This window comes from Hyperolius riggenbachi, chromosome 4, assembly GCF_040937935.1.
Source record: "Hyperolius riggenbachi isolate aHypRig1 chromosome 4, aHypRig1.pri, whole genome shotgun sequence".
NCBI lineage: Eukaryota > Metazoa > Chordata > Amphibia > Anura > Hyperoliidae > Hyperolius > Hyperolius riggenbachi.
In genome coordinates, this window is record NC_090649.1 from 173,448,317 (window position 1) to 173,473,078 (window position 24,762).

General features: G+C 40.4%; 1 protein-coding gene across 5 annotated transcripts in view; it reads right to left on the reverse strand.

Moving 5' to 3' along the window:
* MECOM (MDS1 and EVI1 complex locus) overlaps positions 1-24,762 on the reverse strand; it is a 732,499-nt gene that overhangs the window by 55,374 nt on the left and 652,363 nt on the right. For all 5 annotated transcript variants that reach the window (XM_068280971.1, XM_068280968.1, XM_068280970.1 and 2 more), the window contains one exon: positions 22,765-22,899. In XM_068280971.1, coding sequence (XP_068137072.1) covers positions 22,765-22,899 — 135 coding nt within the window. The remainder of the gene's footprint in view (positions 1-22,764; positions 22,900-24,762) is intronic.

The following is a 24,762-nucleotide window of genomic DNA, read 5'->3' on the forward strand; positions in this document are numbered from 1 at the left end:
GCCGTTCGCGGCTCGCACGCGTAATGTAAACATGCGGGGAAAAAATCCCCGCTGTTTACATCAATACGACGTAGCAGCAGCGCCGTAAAGGAGATCGGCGATCCCCGGCCTCTGATTGGCTGGGAATCTCCGTCATTTGATAGGCTGAAGGCTATCCTACGGATATCCGTCCTGCGCAGCCCAATGAGGGAGAGGTAGGGAGGGAGAGGAAGGGAGCGCAGAAAACGCTGCGGAGGGGGGATTTGAAGAGCCCCCCCCCCACTTGGCCACATGGAGCAGCGGCGATCAGACCCCCCCAGCAGGTCATCCTCCTAGTGGGGGAAAAAAGGGGGAGGTCTGATCACCCTGCCTTGCACACGATCTGCGCTGCGGGCTGGAGAGCCTATGCAGCGCAGATCTGACAGAACAGCCCCGGTCCTTAAGTGGTTAATAATATGTAGCATAATAGCACTGTCCCATGAAAGCACACCAAGCCACTCTCAGCAACTCTTAGCGACTAAACTGTGTGGCTACATACAAGAAAACTTGTCTCAGCTAAGCATTCTGATTGGTGCTCTGTCATAAGGCTAAGACATTAATTTCCAGCCTGCTAGGAAATGGGTCCGCATATAGAGCCCTCTAAACCTAGTAAATTGACCATCCCTTTGCTAAATAAACAAGGTTCTGTCGTATAGCAGGATGATATGATGTTATATTGCCACTACAGAAATATTGACAAAGTCTTAATAAAAAATATTATACTTTCAACCATTGTTGAGAGTTATCTCAAATGCACAGCTTACTGTCTTTGAAATTTCACGTGCACATTTTTTTGTACACAGTTTTCACGTAGTGAATATGTCAAACACACTGTTCCCACCATGCTCTACCCAGACGAGTCGACCCTGCTTGGGGAAATGTATTTCTACACAAAGGTTGTCACCTGTTCAGAATCAGCATTGATTTTTATTTGCCAAGTATGACAGGGTATTACCCAGAAATGGTTTTGGCACATGCGGGAACATACAAATCTTAAAGCGGATCCGAGATAAAAAACTAACTATAACAAGTAACTTGTCTATATACCGTATCTAAAGTTTAGATAGTTTACTCAGCAAATCTAGCTGCAAATAGCTTCAACAGTTTATGATTATTTATTCCTGTGATACAATGAGAGCAACCATGTTCTGTTTGTCACATTACACACAGGCAAGCTGATCTGCATCTCCAGCCCTCAGCCTGTAAAAACTTCACTCCCCTCTCCTCCTCCCCTCTGCCTCTGAAATCTCTGGCTAGTAACCTCCTCCACCTCCTGCCCAGACTGAGCTCCCATAAGCCCTTGCTACAAAGGCTCAAAGTGCCAAGGCTCTCTGGAGAAGTTGTGGGCGAGGCTTGTTTAGTTTATAGGGAATTAGAGTATTAAAACAAAACAAAAAAAGTATTTGGCTTGAGGAATGCCCTATAAACTATATGAAAGAAACACAAATATGCAATGAGTTAAAGTTTATCTCGGATCCACTTTAAAGCAGAAAGCAAGGTAACTCAAAAAGATAAAAGTAGATAAGAGGAACATCAAATAAGCAATACAACAAACCAGGTAAACAATACCTCATTATCTTTAGATTATGCTCTGCACAGCTACTGGCCTACTGCCTTTCCCAGTTTAATAGTTAATACTACTACTAATAATTTATAAAAAATGGTACTGAGTGCCCATTGGTAAAACAAACTTTTTGAAAATAACAATACAGGTTTTTAGATTCTCACTAATGTGAGCAAATGGGGAATATACAGTAGTAGTTCTGTAACCTGCTGTAAATATAAATATAGTGATCAGTTGAACCAGAAAATCCATAGCTAGCTAGTAGCTAGTAGTTCCTGCAACAGGGCCCCTCCCACTCATCCTCCTCCCTCCCTCTCCATAGGACAGAAAAGGCTGTTCAGCAAATAGCCAAGCAGGACATTTATACAATGACTGCTCCTATACTATCATTCAATACAATCATGAACAATGATTTTGAGTTACAGAAATTTAACTGAGAAATATAAAGTGTGACCTGAAGTTGTAATATTTACGTTGGCAACACAAAACTGTAATTTGCAAGTAAATCCAGTAGATGGCTCTAAAGGCCAGGTATACCTTATGTGTTCAATCACTCACAGCAATGTTTTCTTTCTTATACAAAGATGGATTTTGTCTGGTATATACAAACTTTTCAAAGGCTGTGGGATCTATGTATAAAGGTATTCTCCCCTGCCTGGATTCTCCTGTTCCTCAGCTGTTTACCAGCACTCCTCACTGGTGTTTATAAAGCTCCCTGACAAATGCTGCAATACATTTAAGCCAGTGAATGCACATGAAGGTAAAGGTATCTGCGGTTACCTTGGGGCAAGTTGTTAGACAATCTAGGATTAAACTTGCTCTGGTACTCAAACACCATACACACACACAATGAGTTTCATTCCAGTTTTAAAACAATACTTCTTTCTTCAGATGTTCTACTTTTTCTCATTCACAAACAAACTACCCTGCACTTTCTCATATTATTATTATTATTATTATTATTATTATTATTATTTAGTATTTATATAGCGCCAACATATTACGCAGCGCTGTACAGTATATATATATATCTTGTCACTAACTGTCCCTCAAAGGAGCTCACAATCTAATCCCTACCATTGCCATATGTCTATATTATGTAGTGTAAGTACTGTAGTCTAGGGCCAATTTTAGGGGGAGCCAATTAACTTATCCGTATGTTTTTGGAATGTGGGAGGAAACCGGAGTACCCACATATATAAGCATTTGAAGACTTCTAGCTGTGTGGTGTCTAAAATCTTAACAGCTTGTTATTATAAGAACAGACTTTTTGTGTTTTTCTTATCAATTTTGTTAGGGTAAGCAAAGATAGGTTGTTTTAATTATAAAATGCAAATGCGGTAATATTCATAATATTTCTTTTCTGAAAGTGTAAAGACAGTTAATGCCTTATACACATGGGGAGAAAAAATAAATAAATAAAAAAGTACGATGAACGACTTAATTAACATAGAACATAGTTAAGAGCCAGTTTCTAGAAGGAAGCCAAGTAGCCTACTACCAGTATGTTTGGGGGATGGGGAAGGAAGCTCCATATACATAATGTCTTCTTGTGCCAGGCACATGTCCCTCTTCCCTGAATCACTGCAAGGACCACAGTGAAGCTAAGACCATGGCGCTGTGACCAGAAAGATGACAGTATCATTGTCTTTGCTGTGATAGCAGTTAACACGCTTTAGTGAATCAAGCCCATTGAGTGAAGTAAAAATAGGCCATGAAAATATATTTTGGCAACCAGCAGAGAAAACTAAAGGTGTGTACATGGGCACAAATACTATCGCTCGCAGGGATTGGGACTCAACCACTCAGACGACAGTTCAGAACTAAGTGCTCATAAGACACATCATTAGCCTGCAGCCTAGCGACACATTCTGTTGCTTTGGAGGAGGTAGGAGGGTTGGGGGTGTGGCACATGGCAAAGCAGCTTTAAGCAAGAGGGGTAGAGAGGTGAACAATGTGTTCAGCCTGAGACAATTCAACACTCAGGATCTCTGGGACACATCAGGTCTTCCGTACAGGCACAGACTGCCTCAGCCAAAGAACCATAGGTGTTCAAGCCTTTAGAACGGCCATATAAATGTGCGACAAGCAGGGCCGGGCCGAGGCATAGGCTGGAGAGGCTCCAGCCTCAGGGCGCAGTGTAGGAGGGGGAGCACAATTCATTCAGCTGTCATTCCTAATTGTGTTTGAAGCAGAAAGAAATAAGAAAAGAGGATACATAGCAGTGACTGCAAGCCAGATAACTAGATATTAAGGTGTTGGGGAGGTTGTGGGCCCTGTGGCGCCTCTTAGTCTAATAGCAATCAGTGTGTGACGGCTGGGGTGGGAGGGATGGAGGGGCGCACTTTGGTGTCTCAGCCTTGGGTGCTGGAGGACCTTGTCCCGCCTCTGGCGACAAGAGATCAACAACAATTCAAACATATTCTGACTAAAGCCTGGTACACAAATCCAAGTTGTATTGAACAACCATTGACCAATTTTACCACTTCCTTGTGTAGATAAGCTCTCATACTACATGGAAGTGGTAGCCTGGTACTCACCTCCTACTTTGATTGGCTAATCACTGACCAATGTTACTACCTCTATGTAATATGAGAGCTTACTTATTCAATCTGTTGACCAATCGTTGGACAATCAAAATTTAAGGTGTGTACCAGGCTTAAGAATGTAACTAAATTTGCTAGGCCGCTACCTACCTGCCTTTCATATAGAAAACAGTTTACTAAAGGCTCTCCTCTGCAGTAAATTGCACCTCACACAATGGGCCATTTTCGCATGAAAATTCATGATTCCACGCGAAAATTCACGTTCTCGTGCGAAAATTCACGATCTCGTGCATAAATGGCCATGATATGAGTTGTTACGGTTTAGTGACTCAAGCCCAATGTAAGGAAGCCAGTAAAAATCATCCTAACTAACAAGTCAATTATAAGGCATAATCTCAAAGAAAGAAAAGAACATACAAGAATTGTACCTGCAACAGGTTGCATTGCTTTGCCTTAATGAATATGCTTAATTGACTGTATCCTTCCTTCCAGCTAATATTCTCCATGCACTCTGGAATTCACATTGGAAGTGCCAGTTAAATCATGTTATAGATTTGTGCTAAAAGGATGGGTGCTTTCATGTGAACAAGAAAACCTAATGGATGTCACTGAGAAGAGGCTTCACACTGGAAGTGTACTTCCCTTTAGGAACAATGAACTTCTCTCAACGCTTAGCATCACCACTTTTGGCAGCTTTCACAGGTTCAGCTTATTGGCTTCCTTTCCAGCAGCATGTTGACATTTGAATTGTGACATATTAGAACTTTGGCTTCTTGGAAACAGACAGGTTCAGAAGACAATACTCCCCAAGACAGTTAGATTTTGCAATACTCCCTTTTCCCTGTGATGGTAAACATGACCGTCTCAAGTACTTTTAGATTGCTGTTAAAGAAATGCTTTTGGCTTGGGGTTAACTTTCATGGTGGCTATAGCAATAATCACATGAGGTTCTTTTACATCAGGAAACCTGGAAGATATGTGGAGGAAGCCACTGATTACTCCCTTTTGAAAAGGCTACCAGCCTGGCTGTTGTGCTGATTCTTTCCCTGTTATACTTTCTAAACATAACAGGTGTCTGTATGGCTTGAGTGCAGGTTATTTGAGGCTGTGTATCATCAGTACAGAATTCTGTCCAATCACAGCCTTTTATCCAAATGGTGGCCTTAAGGTGGCCACTAACGATCCAATTTCTAGCGAAAAATCGTTTGAGTGATCAGATAATTCTGATCGGAAGAAAAATCGTTCACTACACCATCAACAAACCAGTCTTTGCTTCCTATCTATCACAACCAACAAGAAAATCCAAATTTTCATTTGACAAAAAATCCAATTGTACGACTATTTTTATAATCATTCGTAATCGATTGTGCCCATCATTGGAGATTATTTACAACGGATCCAATCAGAATTTCTGATCGCTCGAACACTGGACTGTTAGTGGCCCCCTTTACACTTCATAATGCACATTAGTGCATTTCAGTGTGATCAAATAAAATGATTGGACTGAAATAAAAGCCTATTGTTAAAACACACATGATCCATTTTGCTACATCATACAAGAAAGACAGCATTGTTATAATGATTAAAGAGACTCTGAAGCGAGAATAAATCTCGCTTCAGAGCTCATAAATAGCAGGGGCACGTGTGCCCCTGCTAAAACGCCGCTATCCCGCGGCTAAACGGGGGTCCCTTCACCCCCAACCCACCCCCCCGCAAAAGTGTGTCGTGAAAAGGTCGCTGGCTGTCTCTTCCTGGAGGCAGGGCTAACGGCTGCAGCCCTGCCTCCAGTCGCGTCTGTCAGCGGCGCATCGCCGCCTCTCCCCCGCCCCTCTCAGTGAAGGAAGACTGAGAGGGGCGGGGGAGAGTCGGAGATACGCGCTGACAGACGCGCGTGGGGCAGGGCTGCGGCGGTTAGCCCTGCCCCAACCAGGAAGCGCTCCCCCGGTGTATCGAGGGGGATTTGGGGGTGAAGGGACCCCCGTTAAGCCGCGCTATAGCGGCGTTTTAGCAGGGGCACACATGCCCCTGCTATTTATGAGGTCTGAAGCGAGATTTATTCTCGCTTCAGACTCTCTTTAAGTACATTTGTACACTTTGGCATATTTGTGATTACACTTTTCTCCTGAGTTATCTCCTAGGAGATAATGTTTATCTTTTCTTTAAAATAACATTTCAGCCTGTTACAACTGAAAAAGTACCCAAAAGTAGGTGAAAAAGTACTATCAATTTTTTTGAGTATTTACTTGCTTGCTGGTGGTTTAAATGGCAATTTATAACACGGTATGAAAATATCACCTAGGCGAAAAAGTGAATTGCACATGAGTCCTTGCGTTCAAAGATCACGAGTTCATAGTGCCACTGTATTCTTTTGTCAATTGCATATTCCTCACAACTTTTCCCCTCTTGCTTCTGTTCTGTTTAATGTCATAATAAAAAGTATTGTACAGTTTGAATAATAATGTGTGACAGTTTACATCAAAAAGATCTGATCAGAAAAGTTTGAAAATTTAGATGAAAACTCACTGATTATGTTTGTTTGTGAATCCCTGGTTGATCTGAATGTTAGGTGATTTCTTTCTTGTAGGGAGAGGCCATTCTAGGATCAATAAGTGTGTGGCCTCCATAACCCTAAACACATCCTGCGTCTAATCCTTATTGCCCAGGTACTTTAACCTGAAATCCCATACTAGCTATTATACTTTTCCACCATATACCTAAATGGCCTAATGCTTATAGAGGAACTGCCTGAAAATCTTACAAATTTTAAACACATACAAATAAGAAATAGGTTTCTCCCAGAGTAAAATGAGCCATGAATCACTTTTCTCCTATGTTGCTGTCACTTACAGTAAGTATTAGAAATCTGACATTACCGACAGATTTGGGGCTAGTCCATCTCTCCATAGGGGATTCTCAGCATGGCCTTTATTATTTATACAGACATTCCCTGAAAATGATTAATATAAAGATGCTGGCCAGCCTCCCTGCTCGATGCACACTATTTTGGCAGTTGGACAGAGCAACTGCCATTCACTAAGTGCTTTCAAAAATAAAGAAAACCCTGAGAAACGCCCTATGAGAAGATGGGCTACTCCAAAATCTGTGGGTTCTGTCAGATTTCCACTACTTACTGTACGTGATAGCAACATGGGAGAAAAGTAATTAATGGCTCATTTTACTCTGGGAGAAATGTACTTCTTATTTGAATGTGTTTTAAATTTTAAGATTTTCGCGACAGTTCCTCTTTAACCATACCGCTTTCTATGCCTGACACCTAACCTTAATCATTTTTATTCTACTTTACCTAATCTTAGCCTCTTCCTCAACAAGTCTTCACAATTATCATTAACTTCACCCAAAACTGTGGTCTAATCATAAAGAGTAACTAGTTAACTTTTCCCTACCCTTAAAAGATTTAACCTGTCCCCAAACCTCCCAAATGTTTAAAGGGACACTTAAGTCTCTGTAAAAAAATGAGTTTCACTCACCTGGGGCTTCCAGCAGCCCCCTGCAGCTGTATTGTGCCCATGCAGATTCCACCAGATGCTCTTGGCCCCGCCGGCAGCCACCTCTGATTTTGGCGACAGGAACCGACAAGCCGGGAACGCGAGTGATTATTCGCGTTCCCGGCCACAATAGCAACCTCTATGCTGCTATAGCATATGGCATATAGCATATAGCAACATAGAGGGCACTATTGTGGCAGGGTATGCGAAGAATCACTTGCGTTCCCGGCCTGTCGGCACGTGTCGCGGAAACCGGAAGTGGCTGCCGGTGGGGCCAGGAGCATCTGATGGAGTCTGCATGGGCACGATACAGCTGCAGGGGCTGCTGGAAGCCCCAGGTGAGTAAAACTCATTTTTTTACATAGACTTAAGTGTCCCTTTAACCTGCCTGGCGTTCTATTAAGATCGCCAGGCTGGCGACCGGACTTTTTTTTTAATAAAAAAAAAACTACTGCATGCAGCCAACTGAAAGTTGTCTGCATGAAAGCCCACTAGAGGGCGCTCCTAATGCGTACTTCTGTTCGCCTCCGGCAATCAGAAGTAACAAGAAAGGCCGCAATGAACGGCCCTTCTTGTTTTGCTTTCCTCGTCGCCATGGCGACTAGCGGAGTGACGTCATGGACGTTAGCCAACGTCCTGACATCAGCCACCTCCTATCCAGTCCTTAGCGCTGGCCGGAAGTGTTTGGTCCGGCTGCGCTGGGCTTGGGCGGCTGGGGGGACCCTCTTTCGGCGATCAGGTAGCACACGCGACTGGCAAAGTGCCGGCTGCATGTGCTCCCTTTTATTTGATCAAAATCAGCCCAGCAGGGCCTGAGCGGCAGCCTCCAGCGGTAATGGACGAGCTGAGCCCGTCCATACCGCCAGGCAGGTTAATCTGCTCCCTTGCCCTAGCACCATCCACAGGACATAGTCAGGGGGTAGCTGGGAGATGGCATCAGCCAGTCTTTTCCCTCTGAACACAGAGTTGACCCTGTAACCTTTTCTGTGCAACTGCTGATGGATTAAATCCGTGTAGCCAGAAGTTCAGCTACAGTATAGAAAAGTTTCATTGTATTACAGCATTTACTTTTTCCTCCCCCACCCCAGTGTCTATCTAAAAAAATTACATTGTATTATTGGAGATTATTGCTTATACTTTTCTATAGGGAAACACAACAACACTCTACCAATCAAACTATGCATATTAACAAAGCAAACTAAAAGTTAAGAAACCATGAGTACAAAGACAGAATGAGATCAGATGATGTGTTGTACATTCCATCACCACACATAACATCTGTACCATCATTCTGGGTGGCTGTTATTTGATTAAAGTGGACCTGAACTCTTGCGCAGGACAGAAGGAAAACATAGAGAAATTCATCCTGTATGTATTTAGAGCGTTTAGCCATCTAATTCCCCTTCAGCTGTGTCTAATCACAAGTTGTAATTTGATCTCTCCCCTGTCACCTGACTGCCACTGGCACTGACTGGCAGATAAGCCAGAAAAGCTCATTTGAAAGCACAGGTTGTTAACAAGATATCTGCTTCCATGAAAGCAGGAAGTAGAAACAGTGCAGATGTATTGCAGGATTTGTATCAGCTGTAACTAAGAAATGTTTTTCTTTAACTTCTTAACAACCACTTCATGTCAACTGGCATGGACACAGTGGCAGGCAGCCCCAGGACCATCCAATGCCAATTGGCATAAAGTCCTGGGGGGGGGGGGGGCTTTGCAGGAGATCACACGCGGTAATGCGCGCATCTCTGCTTGAATGACGGAGCTCTGCTCATCAGTCTCCCAGCAGCGATCGCCGCTAGGAGACTGTTACACTGTACAGCGCTGTGATCTACAGCAGCGCTGTACTGGGGACAGCCGTGTTACATGGCTGTCCCCCTGAGAGCCAGGAGATCGATCGGCTGTCATAGGCTGATGCCTATGACAGCCGATCGCTGTGATTGGCTGGCGGGGGGAGGGAGAGATATATAAATATTTTTAAAAAGGGTAAATTTACTTGAAATAAAAACAAATAAATATAAAAAAAGAAAATAAACAAACATGCTGGCAGACATAAGAGCCCACCAACAGAAAGCTCGGTTTGTGGGCATTTAGGGGGAGGGTCACTTATGTGCTAGGTTGTACCCCCCGGAACGAGGCCTTAAAGCTGCAGTGGCCTAATTAGTAAAAAATAGCCTGGTCACTGGGGAGGGGGGGAGCCTGTGGTCCAGACGCGGTTAAAGGTATTATGCTGTTGAGTATCTTTTAGAGCAGCGAGAAAGTTCTGAGTTCAGATCCGGTTTAATATGCATTTATATAGTAATGACGCATTTTGGGCAATGTTTTACAGAGTAAATAGAACAATTCATGCCACTGTCTGTCTCTTAGAGGGTCTCAGAATCGAGCGGATCAGCCAAAGCCAGCCTTATCAGCCTGACGACAGACTGTACACACCGGCAAACTGTCGTCAGAACAACCGCCCCTGCGGGCGGGTCTGATGACCGGTAGTTTGTAAAAGTCAGATGTGTCTACGTAGCTTAATATGCCCACCACAGTCTAGGACCAGTTTCTGTGGAAGCCAATTTATCTTCCAGTATGTTTTGGGACATGGAAGGAAAACAGAGGGCTTGGAGGAGACCCATGAAACACACGGTACACTTATACTCTGTGCCAATAGTATCCTGGCCAAGAATCAAAGCTGGGACTATCACTGCAAACTGACAGACAGTGCTAACCACTGTGATACCCAGATCTGTGCAAAATGTCTGCTCACCTCCACTCACATCTCCCTATTAGCAATCACTGCAGCCTACTATCTCTCCTACATTCACAGTGGCATTTGCATTGTGTTCCCTGGAAAAACAAGAAGACATTGGAACAGAAAAGTTTCACCGCACAATATGTGTGCGCTGCTTTGCATACAGTAAAGCATACAGTCAATGAAAAGTATGCTTCACTGTCACTATTAGGGTGCACATTATACATTAGCGCACTGCATGCACTGGATTGGGAGCCCACACTCTGCTAGATCGCACTGCACCAGCCGCACTGAGAGCGTCCCACAATGATATCGTTGCAGTGCAACTTTCCACATCACTCGCACCACAACGCTCCACTGTGAACGTAGTCTTAGGCTAGGATCACAGTGGTGCGTTGCATAGCGCATGCATTATAATGTATGTAAACTGCAGAGGAGACTGGACATAGACATTGATTCAAAGCCTGCATGCAGCGAGGTAGAAAAACATGATCATTTACAATGCAGAGGTGTGAACAGCCCCATAGAATTGAATGGGTAGTGAGTTGACATGCAAAAATATTCTGCAACTAATGCACTGTGAATGGGGCCATAGTCTCAAGGCATTTTCTATATGCATTTTTCTGCATGAGTTTTCTGCACACCATGGGCCCAATCCAATTCACTTTGTCTCCTAAGTGTTCTCCTAAGTGAATATTCACATCTTATCAATAAGATGCCTTTTAAGCCAGTGGCGAGCAAGAAAATACTGACAATATTTTTTCACCTCTTTTTTGGTACTTTTTCAGTTTCAGAGTGCTGAAAAGTTATTTAAACACAAGACGAAAAATTATCTACTAGCTGAAACTTAGAAGAAAAACTAAATTGGATCGGGCCGCATATGTTTGTTTGTGGATAAACATGCACATTTTTTCACAGCAGCTGATGTAACTGAGAGCAAAAATGCTCACAGTGCTGCACTGCTGGCAGTTTTTTTCTGCATGCAAAAAACACATTAAAGCATGAACTAACCCATTCATTAACATTGGTTCTCAGTTCTCCCAGCCTTAGATCCTCTCTGTTTAAACTCTGTAGAGCCCAAGAATTAAGAGCTTTGCCTATTTTTAATTATCCCTACAATCCAAACAAAGTATTGCTGAAAGGTTCAGATTCAAGACAATCTTTGCTACAAAGAAAAAGAAATGTTAACAGAAGGGGCTGGAACAAACTATTTTCCACTGCTAATTACTCAACAACTGCACTATAAAATTGAAAATCCACATCCTACGTCATTGCATTCTACTGTTAGATTTTGCTTTACTTGCACACTGCGCAAATATTAAGTCACATTCTTCAGTACCCCTACAGCTTCAAATCAGCTTGCACATTCTTACTGTGTCATATAAACAGTAGTAAATTATTGCTGTTGATTATTCGGGGATGCCACACTTGTTTTCAGTCTTATGATGAGTTTTAATATGTAATATGTTCTTTACTTGCTATTACTACTACTACATACCCTAGAACCTATAGATCTTTTACAATGTTTTGGCTTACTTAACTAAAAAGCCTAAATAAACAGCAATTTGTAAGTCAGGAGCCAGGACAGTAACTGGTCAACACAATGAAAGTTTGAGAGTACTGTACTTATATTCATACGTGTTTAGGTAGTATAAAGTGTTCTATACCTACCTACCTTCTCTTTCAATCTACTTAACTTAAGTATTAATATTCACCTTCCCTAAGAATATTGCTTAGGAGTAACAATTGATTCCACACACCCAAACCTCTTATTAGCAAATTAATCTCCTCCTGTTGTCTCCACCTAAAAAAAAAAATTAAAAATCTGTTTCTTCCTCACACAGGATACAACTAAAATGCTAGTGCATGTCCTTATCACATCCTGGCTAGACTACTGCAACACCCTCCTCTGTGATCTACCAATGAACTGGCTGGCATCTTTCCAGTCCATTCATATCTCTGCTTATCAACTCATCCATCTCTCTTCGGACTCATAATTTCTGCTCTTCTCTGGCAGTTCTTCATTGGTTGGATATCAAATATGGTTCAAACATTTGACTCTTAAGGTGCATACACAAGCACTACTAAAGAGAATGACGGGTCCGTCAGACCCTCCCGCTGGGCGGTCATTCTCCCGACAGTAGTACGTGTGTACAGTCTGTCTGCAGACTGATGAGGCTGTTTCTAAACGATCTGCTGAGCGGATCGTTCAAAAATAGCCTTATCAGTCTGCAGATAGACTGTACATACGCACTACTGTCGGCTGAACGTCCGCCCAGCGGGAGGGTCCTGTTGTTGCCGTCGGTAGTGTGTGTGTGTGTACGCACCTTTACCCACAAAACGCTCTGCAATCTGTCCATTTCCTAAATTAATGCAATTGTTTCCTGGTACTTTAATAAATGCAATCTCTGCTCTGCTAACAATCTTCTATTCTCATCCATGCTATTCACCTCTTTCCTGGCTGCACACAGGATTTTGCTCATGCTTCTCCCCTTCTCTGGACCTCCCTCCCCAAATCTGCATGACACTCACCAATGTTTAAATATTTTAAAGCAACCTAAAAACTCTCCATTTCAGGAAAGCATACAATCGGATATTTTTATCAGTTAATATCATTTGTTGCTAACGGACATTTATTGAAGCAGGATACGTCTCCCTTGTTTGTTATATTTTATGTTCCGCTTCTTTTATGTATATTCCCTCTTTGTCCATGTTGCTTGTTTGTTAAACAATTATTGTCTAGAGCCACAGAAGATATTTTTGTCTTTTAAATGCAATTTAGCATTATCTTTTTTAAAATCATTAATAGAAAGTATTCCGAACGATGAACATTTAAAAGAAAAAAAAAAGCCCGAAGAAGCTTTTTAAGGTTTTATTGTACTAAGAGGCAAAATATTCTACAGGCTGACATGCAAATAGTTTTAAGCACTTAATCTCTGGCAGCTTTGGGGACACTGAAATATTAGATCTTTCTTTGTTTTAGGTATTATTCAATTTTCAAATAGGGAGTTGCATTGCGCTCCCTGGAAAAAAAAACAGGATTGCAATACAACGAAGGGGAAAAGTCCCATTGCAGGTTATGCTTGCAATGCGATGCATACAGCAAAGACTACAGTACATAGACAGTATGCTTCACTGCAACTGTTAACGTGCATGTTATGCAGTACCGCACTGCATGCATTGCGTTAATGCCAATGGAATTGTTGCACCTTATTGCTAATGTGCAGATGCAAACAGTGCCATAACAATATAATTATATTGCATTAAGAATGTGATTATACTGTCCAATGCAATGCACCAGTGTGAAAGTAACCCAAAGTCTAAGATATTCTCCCTTAGTATACCCAACTTAATGTAAACATGGGGCTTCCCAAATACAGTTTCAATAAAATGTATAAACTGAAAGATGACAGAAACTCTAACAAACTATCACAAATAGCAAAGTAGGCTATTCAGTTAAAAAAAAATGTGTGTGTTATCTGTTTCAGCTCAACTATAAACATTTATCATTTGTAAACACAGCCAGTTGTACCAACAAATCAAAAATCTAACATTTTTATGTAAAATGTGGAGCTCCAACTTATCAAAGCTTGCAGAGCTCAGAAGCAGCTGCACTCTGACACATTGGCTATCATTCATAAAGCATTTCCGCATGCGGAAATGCTTAATACCGCTGACTTTACCGAACACTCAGCAAAATCCCCATTCATAAAGCCTCTTTCCGCATGAAAAGCTGACATTCCCGTGCAGAGCGATACATTTCTGCCTTGTGCGGAGTTTTTCTAGATTTATCTAGAAAAAGTAACAAACACGTCCATTCATAAAGATTAGAGCAAGCGGTATGCGGAAGGAAAATGCCACTTGCTCGAGAGTAGCGATAGGCGGGCGGATTACTTGTAAATGAATGGGACGGACCTCCCAAGCAGCATCAGACAGAGCAGCGCACGGAGGGAATCGGGCAGCTTTTATGTTTACGCATGTCTTCCGCCACGCTACCGCCATCTTCCTCCAGAAAACCTCCGCACTTGTATCACAACAGGCAACTTTTTTATGAATGACCACCCAGAAGTCTTAAGTACCGCTTGCGGAGAAGAACGGTGTTTTCCCGCACTACCGACTGGTCCTTTATGAATGATAGCCAATGACAGGTATTTAAGAACATACAAGTATAAAACTGAACAACCTGTTTAAGTATTGTATTATATTTGGCTCACACTGGGGAGCCCAGAATAAGTAAACTAGGCCAGAACTTTCTTTAATACAAAACAGGATGACCAAAAACAATGAACTACTACTCCACTTCATAATACAAACAGTGGAAAATCAATCAATGTTTTGGCACATCTGTTTAAAGCAAGTCCAGAAGCAGAGCAATAGGGCAGAGAGAAGAGCAAAAAGGCAGCAGTGGATTTTTCCCTTTTTTTTTCAAAACAGCAGCCTATCGTGCAGAGACTTGGCATGAGTTTAGACATCTTCACATGTCCCTTGCCTGGATACTGCAGAAAATCAGGTAACAAACATGGTTGCACCCACAAGGGATGCCTTTAACACTGAGATATGACTCAAGACACTCAGAAACGTGCTTAGATTACAGTAGTATTGCTTTTTTGATTAGAGGTCTGCTGACCAATCATATTAGAGTAGGAGACAAGTCCACTTTAAATATTGGACTCTGTGGAAGAAAACTGCAGTCAGGACACAACAAAATAAAATCAAGATGCTTAGAGGGGGTGATGCAGTGAAAAACAAACTTGTCTGCCTGCAATGTCCTGCTTCCCACAGACTGCATCAATAACATTCAATTGATGGCAAAGGTAAATGTGATCAGTTCTATGATCTGAAGCAGCAGAAAATCAGCATCAGTGGGATGAACAGCAAAGCAGCGTGTATGAAAACATTCATGGCACCTGTCACTGTGAAACGAGTGTGTGTCCCTACTCAGTCACACACTGGCATTTTAATTAAGTGTTGATTGTGGTAGTCATCAGTCCCTTATAGGTAGCATGGTGGCGTAGTGGTCAGTACTCTCGTCTTGAAGAACTGGGTCCCAGTTCATATTCCAGCCAAAGCACTGTCTGCATGGAGTTTGTATGTTCTCCCCATGTCTGTGTGGGTTTCCTCCAGGCACTCCAGCTTCCTCCAACATCCCAAAAACATGCAGATAAGTTAATTGACTTCTACCTAACTTGGTCCTAGACTATGATATATACACTACACAATACATACATAGACATATGACTATGGTACGGATTAGATTGTGAGCTCTTCTGAGGGGAAAGTTAGTGATGAGGCAATATACTCTGTACATGGATGTGGAGGATGGTGGTGCTATATAAATGTTAAATAATAATAATTATGGCCACTAGTGAGACCCGCTTTACACTGCATCCACTTTAAAAATTCAGTCACGTGAGAATGACTTGGTGCCCCTGGTGAATGCAGTGTTTATGTCCATTACTAAATCTCCCAAATATAATTACATGTGTTTTATTGATAAAGCTTTTTGCATATATATATATATATATATATATATATATATATATATATATATATATCTATATCTATAGCTATATCTATATCTATATCTATATCTATATCTATATATATATATATATATATATATACAGTATATATTTGCAATCTGGACTTGAGTCCTGTTATAATCCATTTTTGACAGCAACACAGGTATCTGTGATGAAATTGAAGGCTTTCACCTCGTACAACCGACAACACGGATACAGATAATTTGTACAGCTAAACATTGCCTGTCAAAGGTCCACAAACGGAATTGTACCTTGTCAGACTCAAATATTACAAAATGTCTGACTTTTGCTTCAGAGACAGAGTGGCTTGTCATTTCAAGCAGGACAATTCAAAAGAATTCATTACCTGTTTCTATCTTCCGCCTAAGCTCAGGCTTAGCAACTATGCCTCTTCAAAACCTGACACATACCCAAAACAACACTAATACCAAGACATTAAACGCAGCCAAGAAATGTAAAAGCATTTCAGCTATTCTCCCTTCTATCCAAACATGCTCTGTTTAATCAAGACTAGAACAAACAGATTTGCAGAGGCATCTTCTGTAAGGCAGAGCATTTGATAGGATGCCCTCTTCTAGACACCATTTAAACTTAATAAAAAAGAAATATAAGCACAGTGGCAGTTGCTGACTTGTCAAAGCATTAGCGCCCCAGTGATGTCATCATCTACTTTCTAAAAAAAAAGGAGGGGCTTATAAAATGTGACTTTTTTTTTTACATGCTGCCATCATGTTTGTCAGGCCTCACATCTAGTTTGCCAGGCAGTTTGAGAAAGGAAGAAACTGCTCTCTTCTAAGTCATAAATTAACTGTTTCTCCAGCAGAAGGCCAGCGACAGAAGAGCAAAAGTGCTTAAAAAGCAGCAGTACATGAGTGCTGAACTTCATGCACCATAAATTATGTTCACATAAATACATTTTATGCAGCCAGTCGCTGCCCTGTTACACAAGACTTTATTTATTATTCGACGTGGATAAAATAACCGCTTCGCTGCCAAAAGGAACTGCTGCAGCCATTTCTGTCAGTGACTTGTTTAATGAAACGACAACTTCACATCTCTTTTATTTTTTATAGAATTATTTTGATGGCTTTCCAAAACATACTGCCTTAAATTTACCACCTTAAAAATGCACACTTTGACCTATTAGATTAAATCCCACACAGGCTCCAGACTGCACACTATTAATTATGGTGCACTCTGGATGGGCCAGGATGATTCATCCTTGAACTAGGTGAAGAGGACAGTGAGGTGCAGTTTAGCATCTTCACTATCTGGCAATGCACAGATCATTTCATGTAGGATTAATAGACTCCATTTGACATCACTAAAACCGACACAAGTGTGAATTATGAACGACCTTTGACCCGCTCAGGAAGTTGTAATAATTGAACTAATAAAGGAAAATGTTCCCTTCAGTGTTGCACCAACATATTTCCAGGCTGCTGCCAGAAGCTTTCTTTGAAGGAAAATGTTGATTTTTGACATGCTTCAGTGAGGAGTATTGCATGCCCCTGTGCAATGCAGCTTTATTTATGGACCATAAAACAAGCTGGGGTAGAAGTGCAATGTAAAATAGATTTAAAGGATAACCAGCAGTGGTCATATTGACAGTGGCCCTCTACAGGACATAACAGGCTCTGGAACAAAATCCACATCCTAGTGCTCCTCAGCAGGATTTTATTTGTCCCAAGATGCATGAAAATATGTGGTTGTGTTTGTCTTTTCTACCCTGCAATGACATCCAAGATTCCTGTTGTGAAACAGATGACCATTATGCTTGAATAGTCCTGTGCTATATAAAGATATCTGCATTCTCCAGCAGAGGATTGTCTGCTCTGAAATGCTTAGCTTCCACTAGTGAAAGGGTCATGCACTTGTGCAAGCATTATAACAAGGCACACACACACATATCAAAACAAAACACCGCTAATCAGAGTGTCACAGTGCATACCAAGTAACCAAAGGTAGGACTCAACCTACGTGCTAGTCCTCCATTGCCTCTAAAACAAATACCATTTATTGAACAATGTCAAAGCCGTGAATTACTAAAGGAAAAATTTTGTCATTTAGTAACGAAATTCACTCGCACTTGACTGAGTGCTACAATGAAATGTGTAAAGTGTACAGTTTAAAGACAGATGAAATCTAAACATCCAATAGCTATTTTGTCCAACACTTTCATTATAACTTAGAATTAAGCATTTTTAAAATGAATCAACCTTGATTAGAATTTTTAAATATTCTGTAAAGGTGAGAATACCCAGGTATATTTTAACATTTTATTATATTATGTTATACAGCAAGATTTCAGGCACTCGGCCGGTTGTGGACTTTAAGAGCCTTTCAACAAACCTACATTCAACCTTTTAAGATACTTCAAATATTTAGGATGGCTTTACAAAAAAAAAAAGGAAGACATTGAAAGATCCCATCCTATACATGGAGTGTATCTGTTCTTCAAAAATATGTTTTAACCTAGGCGGTCTCAGAAGTAAACACAGGTTTACAAGACTGGAAAATAAATCTTAATATTTAGAACACTTGGTTTTCCCTCATCAATGTATTTTTTTTTTCATTTTATAAACTCATTAATATAATCTAAAAAATTAAAAAGGAGGAAAAAAAGTGAATGGATTTTATCAGTAGAGTCCATAATACATTACTCCTTTAGATAGTAAGCACTGAAACAGCAAATATAAAAGGTATGCAATATAAGTAGTTAATACATTATGTATCAGTAGCTGTACAGAACATTTACATTCTGTACTATACACACAGGCATGGATTTATTATACCTGTATTGCTCTCTAGGTAACTGTTTAAGTTTTAAAGAGTGGTCGGTGAGATCTAAGTGAAACAACAGAACGCAGGTCATCCTTAGTGTTAACAACACAGGAATAAAACTGAATAGGTATAAAACTGAAAGGTGCCAGTCACCTTTTTAAAACCAGGATTTTGTGACCTCTATTACATTCAGGGTAGCCTTCAAAATGATTCATACCAAGAGGATTTCAGTATGGGGCAAACCTATGCACACAAGATGCTAATGCATGATGGGTAGTTGGTCTGAGTTGTTTACTAATAAAGATGTCAGTTTTACCACAGTCAACATAATCCAGTGAGGAGAAATGTTTTTCTCCCCTTCTCCGGGCCATGAGTGTTAACAAGAAGCTCGGGAGGAGTGGTTTATAAAGACTCAAATTATTTTCCCAATCTAATAATTAAAATGGAAATTAGCAACCCGAAGAGGCCTGCAATTAACATAGTAATGTTGGCGTGCGCTTTTGTATATAAAGTTTTATTGAACTAACCCAAACTCAAGCAGCACTTCAAAAAGGATACATTTGGAAGTGAGGCTGCGATGTTCACTCATATTAGATGTCTATTTTTGGAACACAATAAACTCCAAAGTGGACATAATTAATGACATTCATAATACCGCTGAATTTAAACAAAGCAAGCATAACAGTAATTGTGAGAGGTTTTCTTTTCATACATGCTGAGCATAACTCTGCTCGTTGGACAAAAAGGCACCGCAGGGGTTAAGGTCAGATATTTCAAAAGATGGATGAAACAGGATGCTCAGCATTGTAAAGACATGGACAGCTTTGTCATGAGACAATAAAGATTACTGGTTCCTAATAGCAGAAATGATTTTATGCTGCACTTCCTCTTAGAACTATTGCTTAGACCTTCTGGGGAGATTAAGTCAATTCTGCACCTGTAGAATCAGATCAGGGAAATATAATGTCCCTATTCTTTACCAACCAATAACATCCCTTTAAGCAGAAGCTCATTAATCTTATTGATAATATTGGTTCCTCTTAGCAGACCTGAGAAAACATGCCACAAAGAAAAATTGCTTTGAAAAGACTTTGTTAACCAATTAGATGATATCATATGTTTTCAGCAAGTTTTCCATTGTCCAGGTTATGGTTACAATGCATTACAAAACTCATTGTGCGCGCTGCCATTTTGAATAATTATCTGTAGTGTCCAGGCATTCAGCAGAGTTGAGATGGGTCGATCTATTATTTCATTTCAACTCCTGTGCATTTTTATTCAAGAATGTGTAGAGATTGAGATATCAAAATCACTGATTTTCCACCGTTCATTATTTGGCAGTGACGATGTGAATTTAAACAAAGTCAACAATGTCTCTGTCTGCCCTACAAAGTTGTGTTTTAACAATAATTCTTACAAATTTGCCTTCAAATCTGAGGCATGTTCTGACTTACATGTGTCTTAAATTGTTTTTGATTACTGACATGATCTATAGATCTGCCCTCATGACAAGCATTTTCTCAAATCAGAAAAAGAATATATTGAGCTCCTAACATTAGTGGTGACATATAATAAATGTGCAGAGGTGTCATTTTTTTTTTAGGCTCAGGCATCTATTTTCAATTGAAATCATATGTGCATACAAATTAGCCTCCAAAAATGGCCTAAATGACTAAAAATAATTATCATGGATAAATGGTAAAGAGTTTAACACCCTGATGTTATAACAACCTGTGGCCACAATTTTACAAGCTTATTTGGCAGGGGCTCATGCTAGAAGACAAATTACTGCATTTAATGCGGACCTCTCAGACATTATGCAATAATTAGGGCCAGAATATTAAGCCATGTACACACTGGGATATACTGTTCAAAAAAAGGTATGTGGCAGACTGCATAGTCAAGAATTTAGTGTATGTAAATTAATAACACTAGTGAAATTTTTTTTAAGAAAATTAGCTACTTGACATCAATATTTCTTATATATATATATCAACAATGAATAAATTATTCAAAATATAATCTACAGCACACATTAAAATGTGTGATCCTTAAAATGTATTTATTAATAAATAAAACAAAAAAATGTTATGCAAAGGTTTAAAAAAAAAAACACATTAATTAGCGTTTTGCATTTGTGGCATGGGAATTATGTGAACAACTATTTCATTTCAAATGAGATTATCCACACTGCCTTTTAAAGAGTTAAACCACAGTGGTTTCGAATCGATGCTGAATGTGATTGCTGGTGTAAATGAGGCCTTTTTGTTTCTATAGAATCCTTAGCTGGGAGAAAAGGAAAAAAAAGTTTGGGGTGTGTGCATGTTAATCTCATACCTCCAGCTGTCTGAAGCTTCAAACCTGTCCTTCAGTCAACCCTGTACTTATTACTGTAGGTCCGGCATGAGAATTGAGTTATCTGCTGCACTATGCCTATTCTGTTTCAGGAGAAGTGTAATGTTTGCTTGGGAGTTTCACAGGTGAGTTCAAGTAATTAGTGGTTAACAATTACTGCTGATCAAGTGTCTCCCATCCATGGGGTGATATTGAATAATCTCTTGCACAATAAGGGTGTTCATTATGAGATGAGTACTGCTTATTCACTAGTTGGCAGATCTTAGTCTTCATGGGAAAGAATAAAAGGTCCTGGAGAACCTCTTGAGAAAGCCCTTTCATCCTGCTCCTAGAGCAGCTTTCTCAGAACAGAACAGGACCAGGCCAAACTGCTTTAACCTCTCCACTCCTGGACAAGACAGCAGCAACAGAGCATCTCAACAACAATCATTCAACTGCTCTGGCTTTAGCAGCTAGGGTCTGATTTACTAAATGGAGTAACTTTTATGCTAGGCATGAGAATCAGAGTTTACTTCCAACAACCAATCAGGCTACAGGGATTTTTTTTATTTCTCTTTACGCTGATTGGATGTTTGAACTGAACATAGTGTCAGAGAGCCAGATCATTTTTTCACCCCTTTCACCCCTATTGACTATGTTTTTTTTTTATTTGAACAAATTAGCCCTTACATATGTCAAACTTAAACAGGCAGAATATAAGATAATGCAGCATATTGCTGCTTAATGGTAACTTACAATGATATACAAAAGCTCATCACTATCACATGGGTATATTTCCTGAACTTTCCTATTACAATTTGTGACAATAAATTGAATTTCAGGGCCCTTTTCTATGTAAATGTTCCGCTAATCCTTACAAAGAATAAACATATTTTTATATTCAATATATGAGGACAGAACAAAATGCAAGATTTGAACATGAATATTATTTCTACTCTATGGCTAATAATAATAATAATAATACTAATAATAATAACAATGTAATAATACCTTCTGTATTTAAAAACATTATTTTATTCCCATTTAACATTCCAGAAAATGACAATTTTATAAACCAAGCATATTGAAAATACCTCAACAGTATATTATTTTTTTATAGCAGTGATTTGCAGCTTCTATAATATTTCTCTTAAATCTTATTACCAGATTCTATGCAAGTGCTTAAAATGTATCATGAAAAAAAACAATGTTTACACCTTTTCCTTATATGGCGCAGTGGGAGCTGTGCTTCCCCATCTGCTTTCCAGCTCATTGTTACCTTATAGTTCCTACAGAAACTCTGATAAATGTACAACACTTACTTAACATTTCAATTCACTACATTTCCAATCATTTAGCCTACATCATGACATTTCTTAAAAGTTTGTTTTCAAAATATCTAATATTTTTTAAAAGGGATCACTTCAGAAAAAATGCTAATAATTCTCTCCATGTTGTAAAAAAAATTGAAAAATAATAAATTTCATTTTAAATTTTAATCAAAATCAACCCATGCCGAGTTAGCAAGAAACAGGATCCTGCGTTTTATCTTATTTTGGGATGTGGTGGGCAATAGAAAATTCCATAATTCATCAAGCAATCTGCCTTGTAGCCCAGGATGTGGAGGAGGACAGATCCATCACCCATTACAGGCTTACAGGACTCAGTAACAGGGTGGGCTTATTATTGAGCAATCAATGATAAAAATAGAAGCTGAATAAAAGCTACCTACCTGGTCATTGAGCTGATAAGCCACCAAATTATGCTGATGGTAATAACCAGCGAATCTGATGAATTTCAGCCAGTTGCCCACATCTGCTTGGCTAGCATCGACAAAGAACTTCACACTGCCATCGTCGTCCAGGATCTAGGGAAAAGGAGACATTTGTATTCTGGTTACACCGTGTCCAAACAGATTTTAATTGTGGTCTGTTCACTGGGGTGGAAAACAGTGATCAAGTCACACAGTTTAGTCTATGCACAGATCTAATGGAACAGAAGAGCTGCCAGGCTACAGATGCACATTCTGTGGGGCTGCAAGCAGACTTCATTATTGTGTGTAGGAATGTGACTGGGGACTTGTAGGGGATCCCAGGCTGTATGGGCTGCTGGTCATGGATACAGCTCAGTCCTGAGCTTAGCTTGGCTGCTCTATAACATGCTATTAACTGCTGTCAATAACAAGACCTGCTTCTCACTTTACTCCAGGCAACTTTACTCCTGACTCCAGGCTCCCTCCAGCAAGGATGGGGTTAAGCATCTGTCTCGGCCAGTAATTATTTCAGCCCCAATTTGCAAGAATTTGCATCAGATCCCCCAGATTTCCTCCCAGGTCGTTTTATTGCACTTCACAAGAAAGCCAAATGTCTCAGAGAGGTTTGGGGAAATCTCATGACTATCCACATTGTAAATGACAGTGTTATTATCCCCTGTCTTGTAAGGACTTACTCTCCCATCGCTTTAATTTATGGCTTAACTTGATGTGTCATCACGGCTGGAGGAGAGATGAAACCGCTGGAAATGATGATTATTCCGTGATTTAATAGTTAACACATTCTCCACGAGGCTTCCAACAGGAGGCAACGTGCGAAGTGCAGAACAAACAAACAATCCATTGCATCCGATGTTATTTTACTATGGCCCATAAAGTCAGGCTGTACAGAGGGGAGCGCCAGGCCAGCCCAGCCATGGTTTCAGAGCACGGGGGCTCGCCAGGGCCCAGCAGCCATCACCCAGCAGCAGTTGCAGCTCATTAACTGTATAACGAGGAGAGTTCAGTGGGGACAAGGCTGTGTGCGGGGCACTGGGCGAACAAGCGAATAACCCTCTCAACTCGCAGCAATTACAGAGCATGGTCCAGCCATGAAAAGCCTCCCTAATAAAGCATTCTTCATCACAAAGCCAGCTCTCCAGCATCAATCTATTTTAGGGTTAAAAGGGCCACCTTTATTGCTGCGAGTCATTTTCATTCGCTGACATTTGTGCCCTTGAAAAGGAGTTCCTAATATTCCTGAAATGAAAAGAGAGCAGCGTCCAGGGGCCAGGAAATGTCCTAATTGTCACTGGTTGTCCCCTCCGTGCTCTCTGATTCTGGACAAGTGCAAGGGGGACTGCATGGTGACCTGACCTGGACACTTACCGCACAAGCCTGGGGAGATTGCAGGCCCAATAACTCTCCTCCAGCACTAAACTTCATACAATACTCACACACTTGGCTTGGTTTTTTCAGTTATTTCAAATCCATTTTTTACTAAAACAAATCAGCCGTTCTCTATACACATTTACAACAACTTCTTTGAAATGCATCTACGTCAAACTGATTGCAATTGCAATAAACACAAATAACCATTCGTTTCGTACAAATTACAGAATGTTTTAAAGCGTTTATCATTATTTCCTACAGTACACTACGTTTTATTTTAGTCTTTAAATTCATTTTTAAATTAGCTTAGTTAAAGGATCTGTTCTCGCTTGATATGCTTGATATCAAGGGACTCCTAGAGGAGCTATTATCACAATAACAGGAACAAAATATGACATAAAAAGGTATATTTGGTTGTAGGAATAGGTGGATTAGGGACGGGTTACTCATGTGTGGGGTACAGATTCGGGTGAGTGTGCTGCTGATCAGGGAAGTTGTCGATTGAATATAACATAGCAAAACATGTTGTTAGAAGAAGTTCGTCGCCTAGAACGTATTCACGTAAATGTTAAAATTTCGACAGATCGA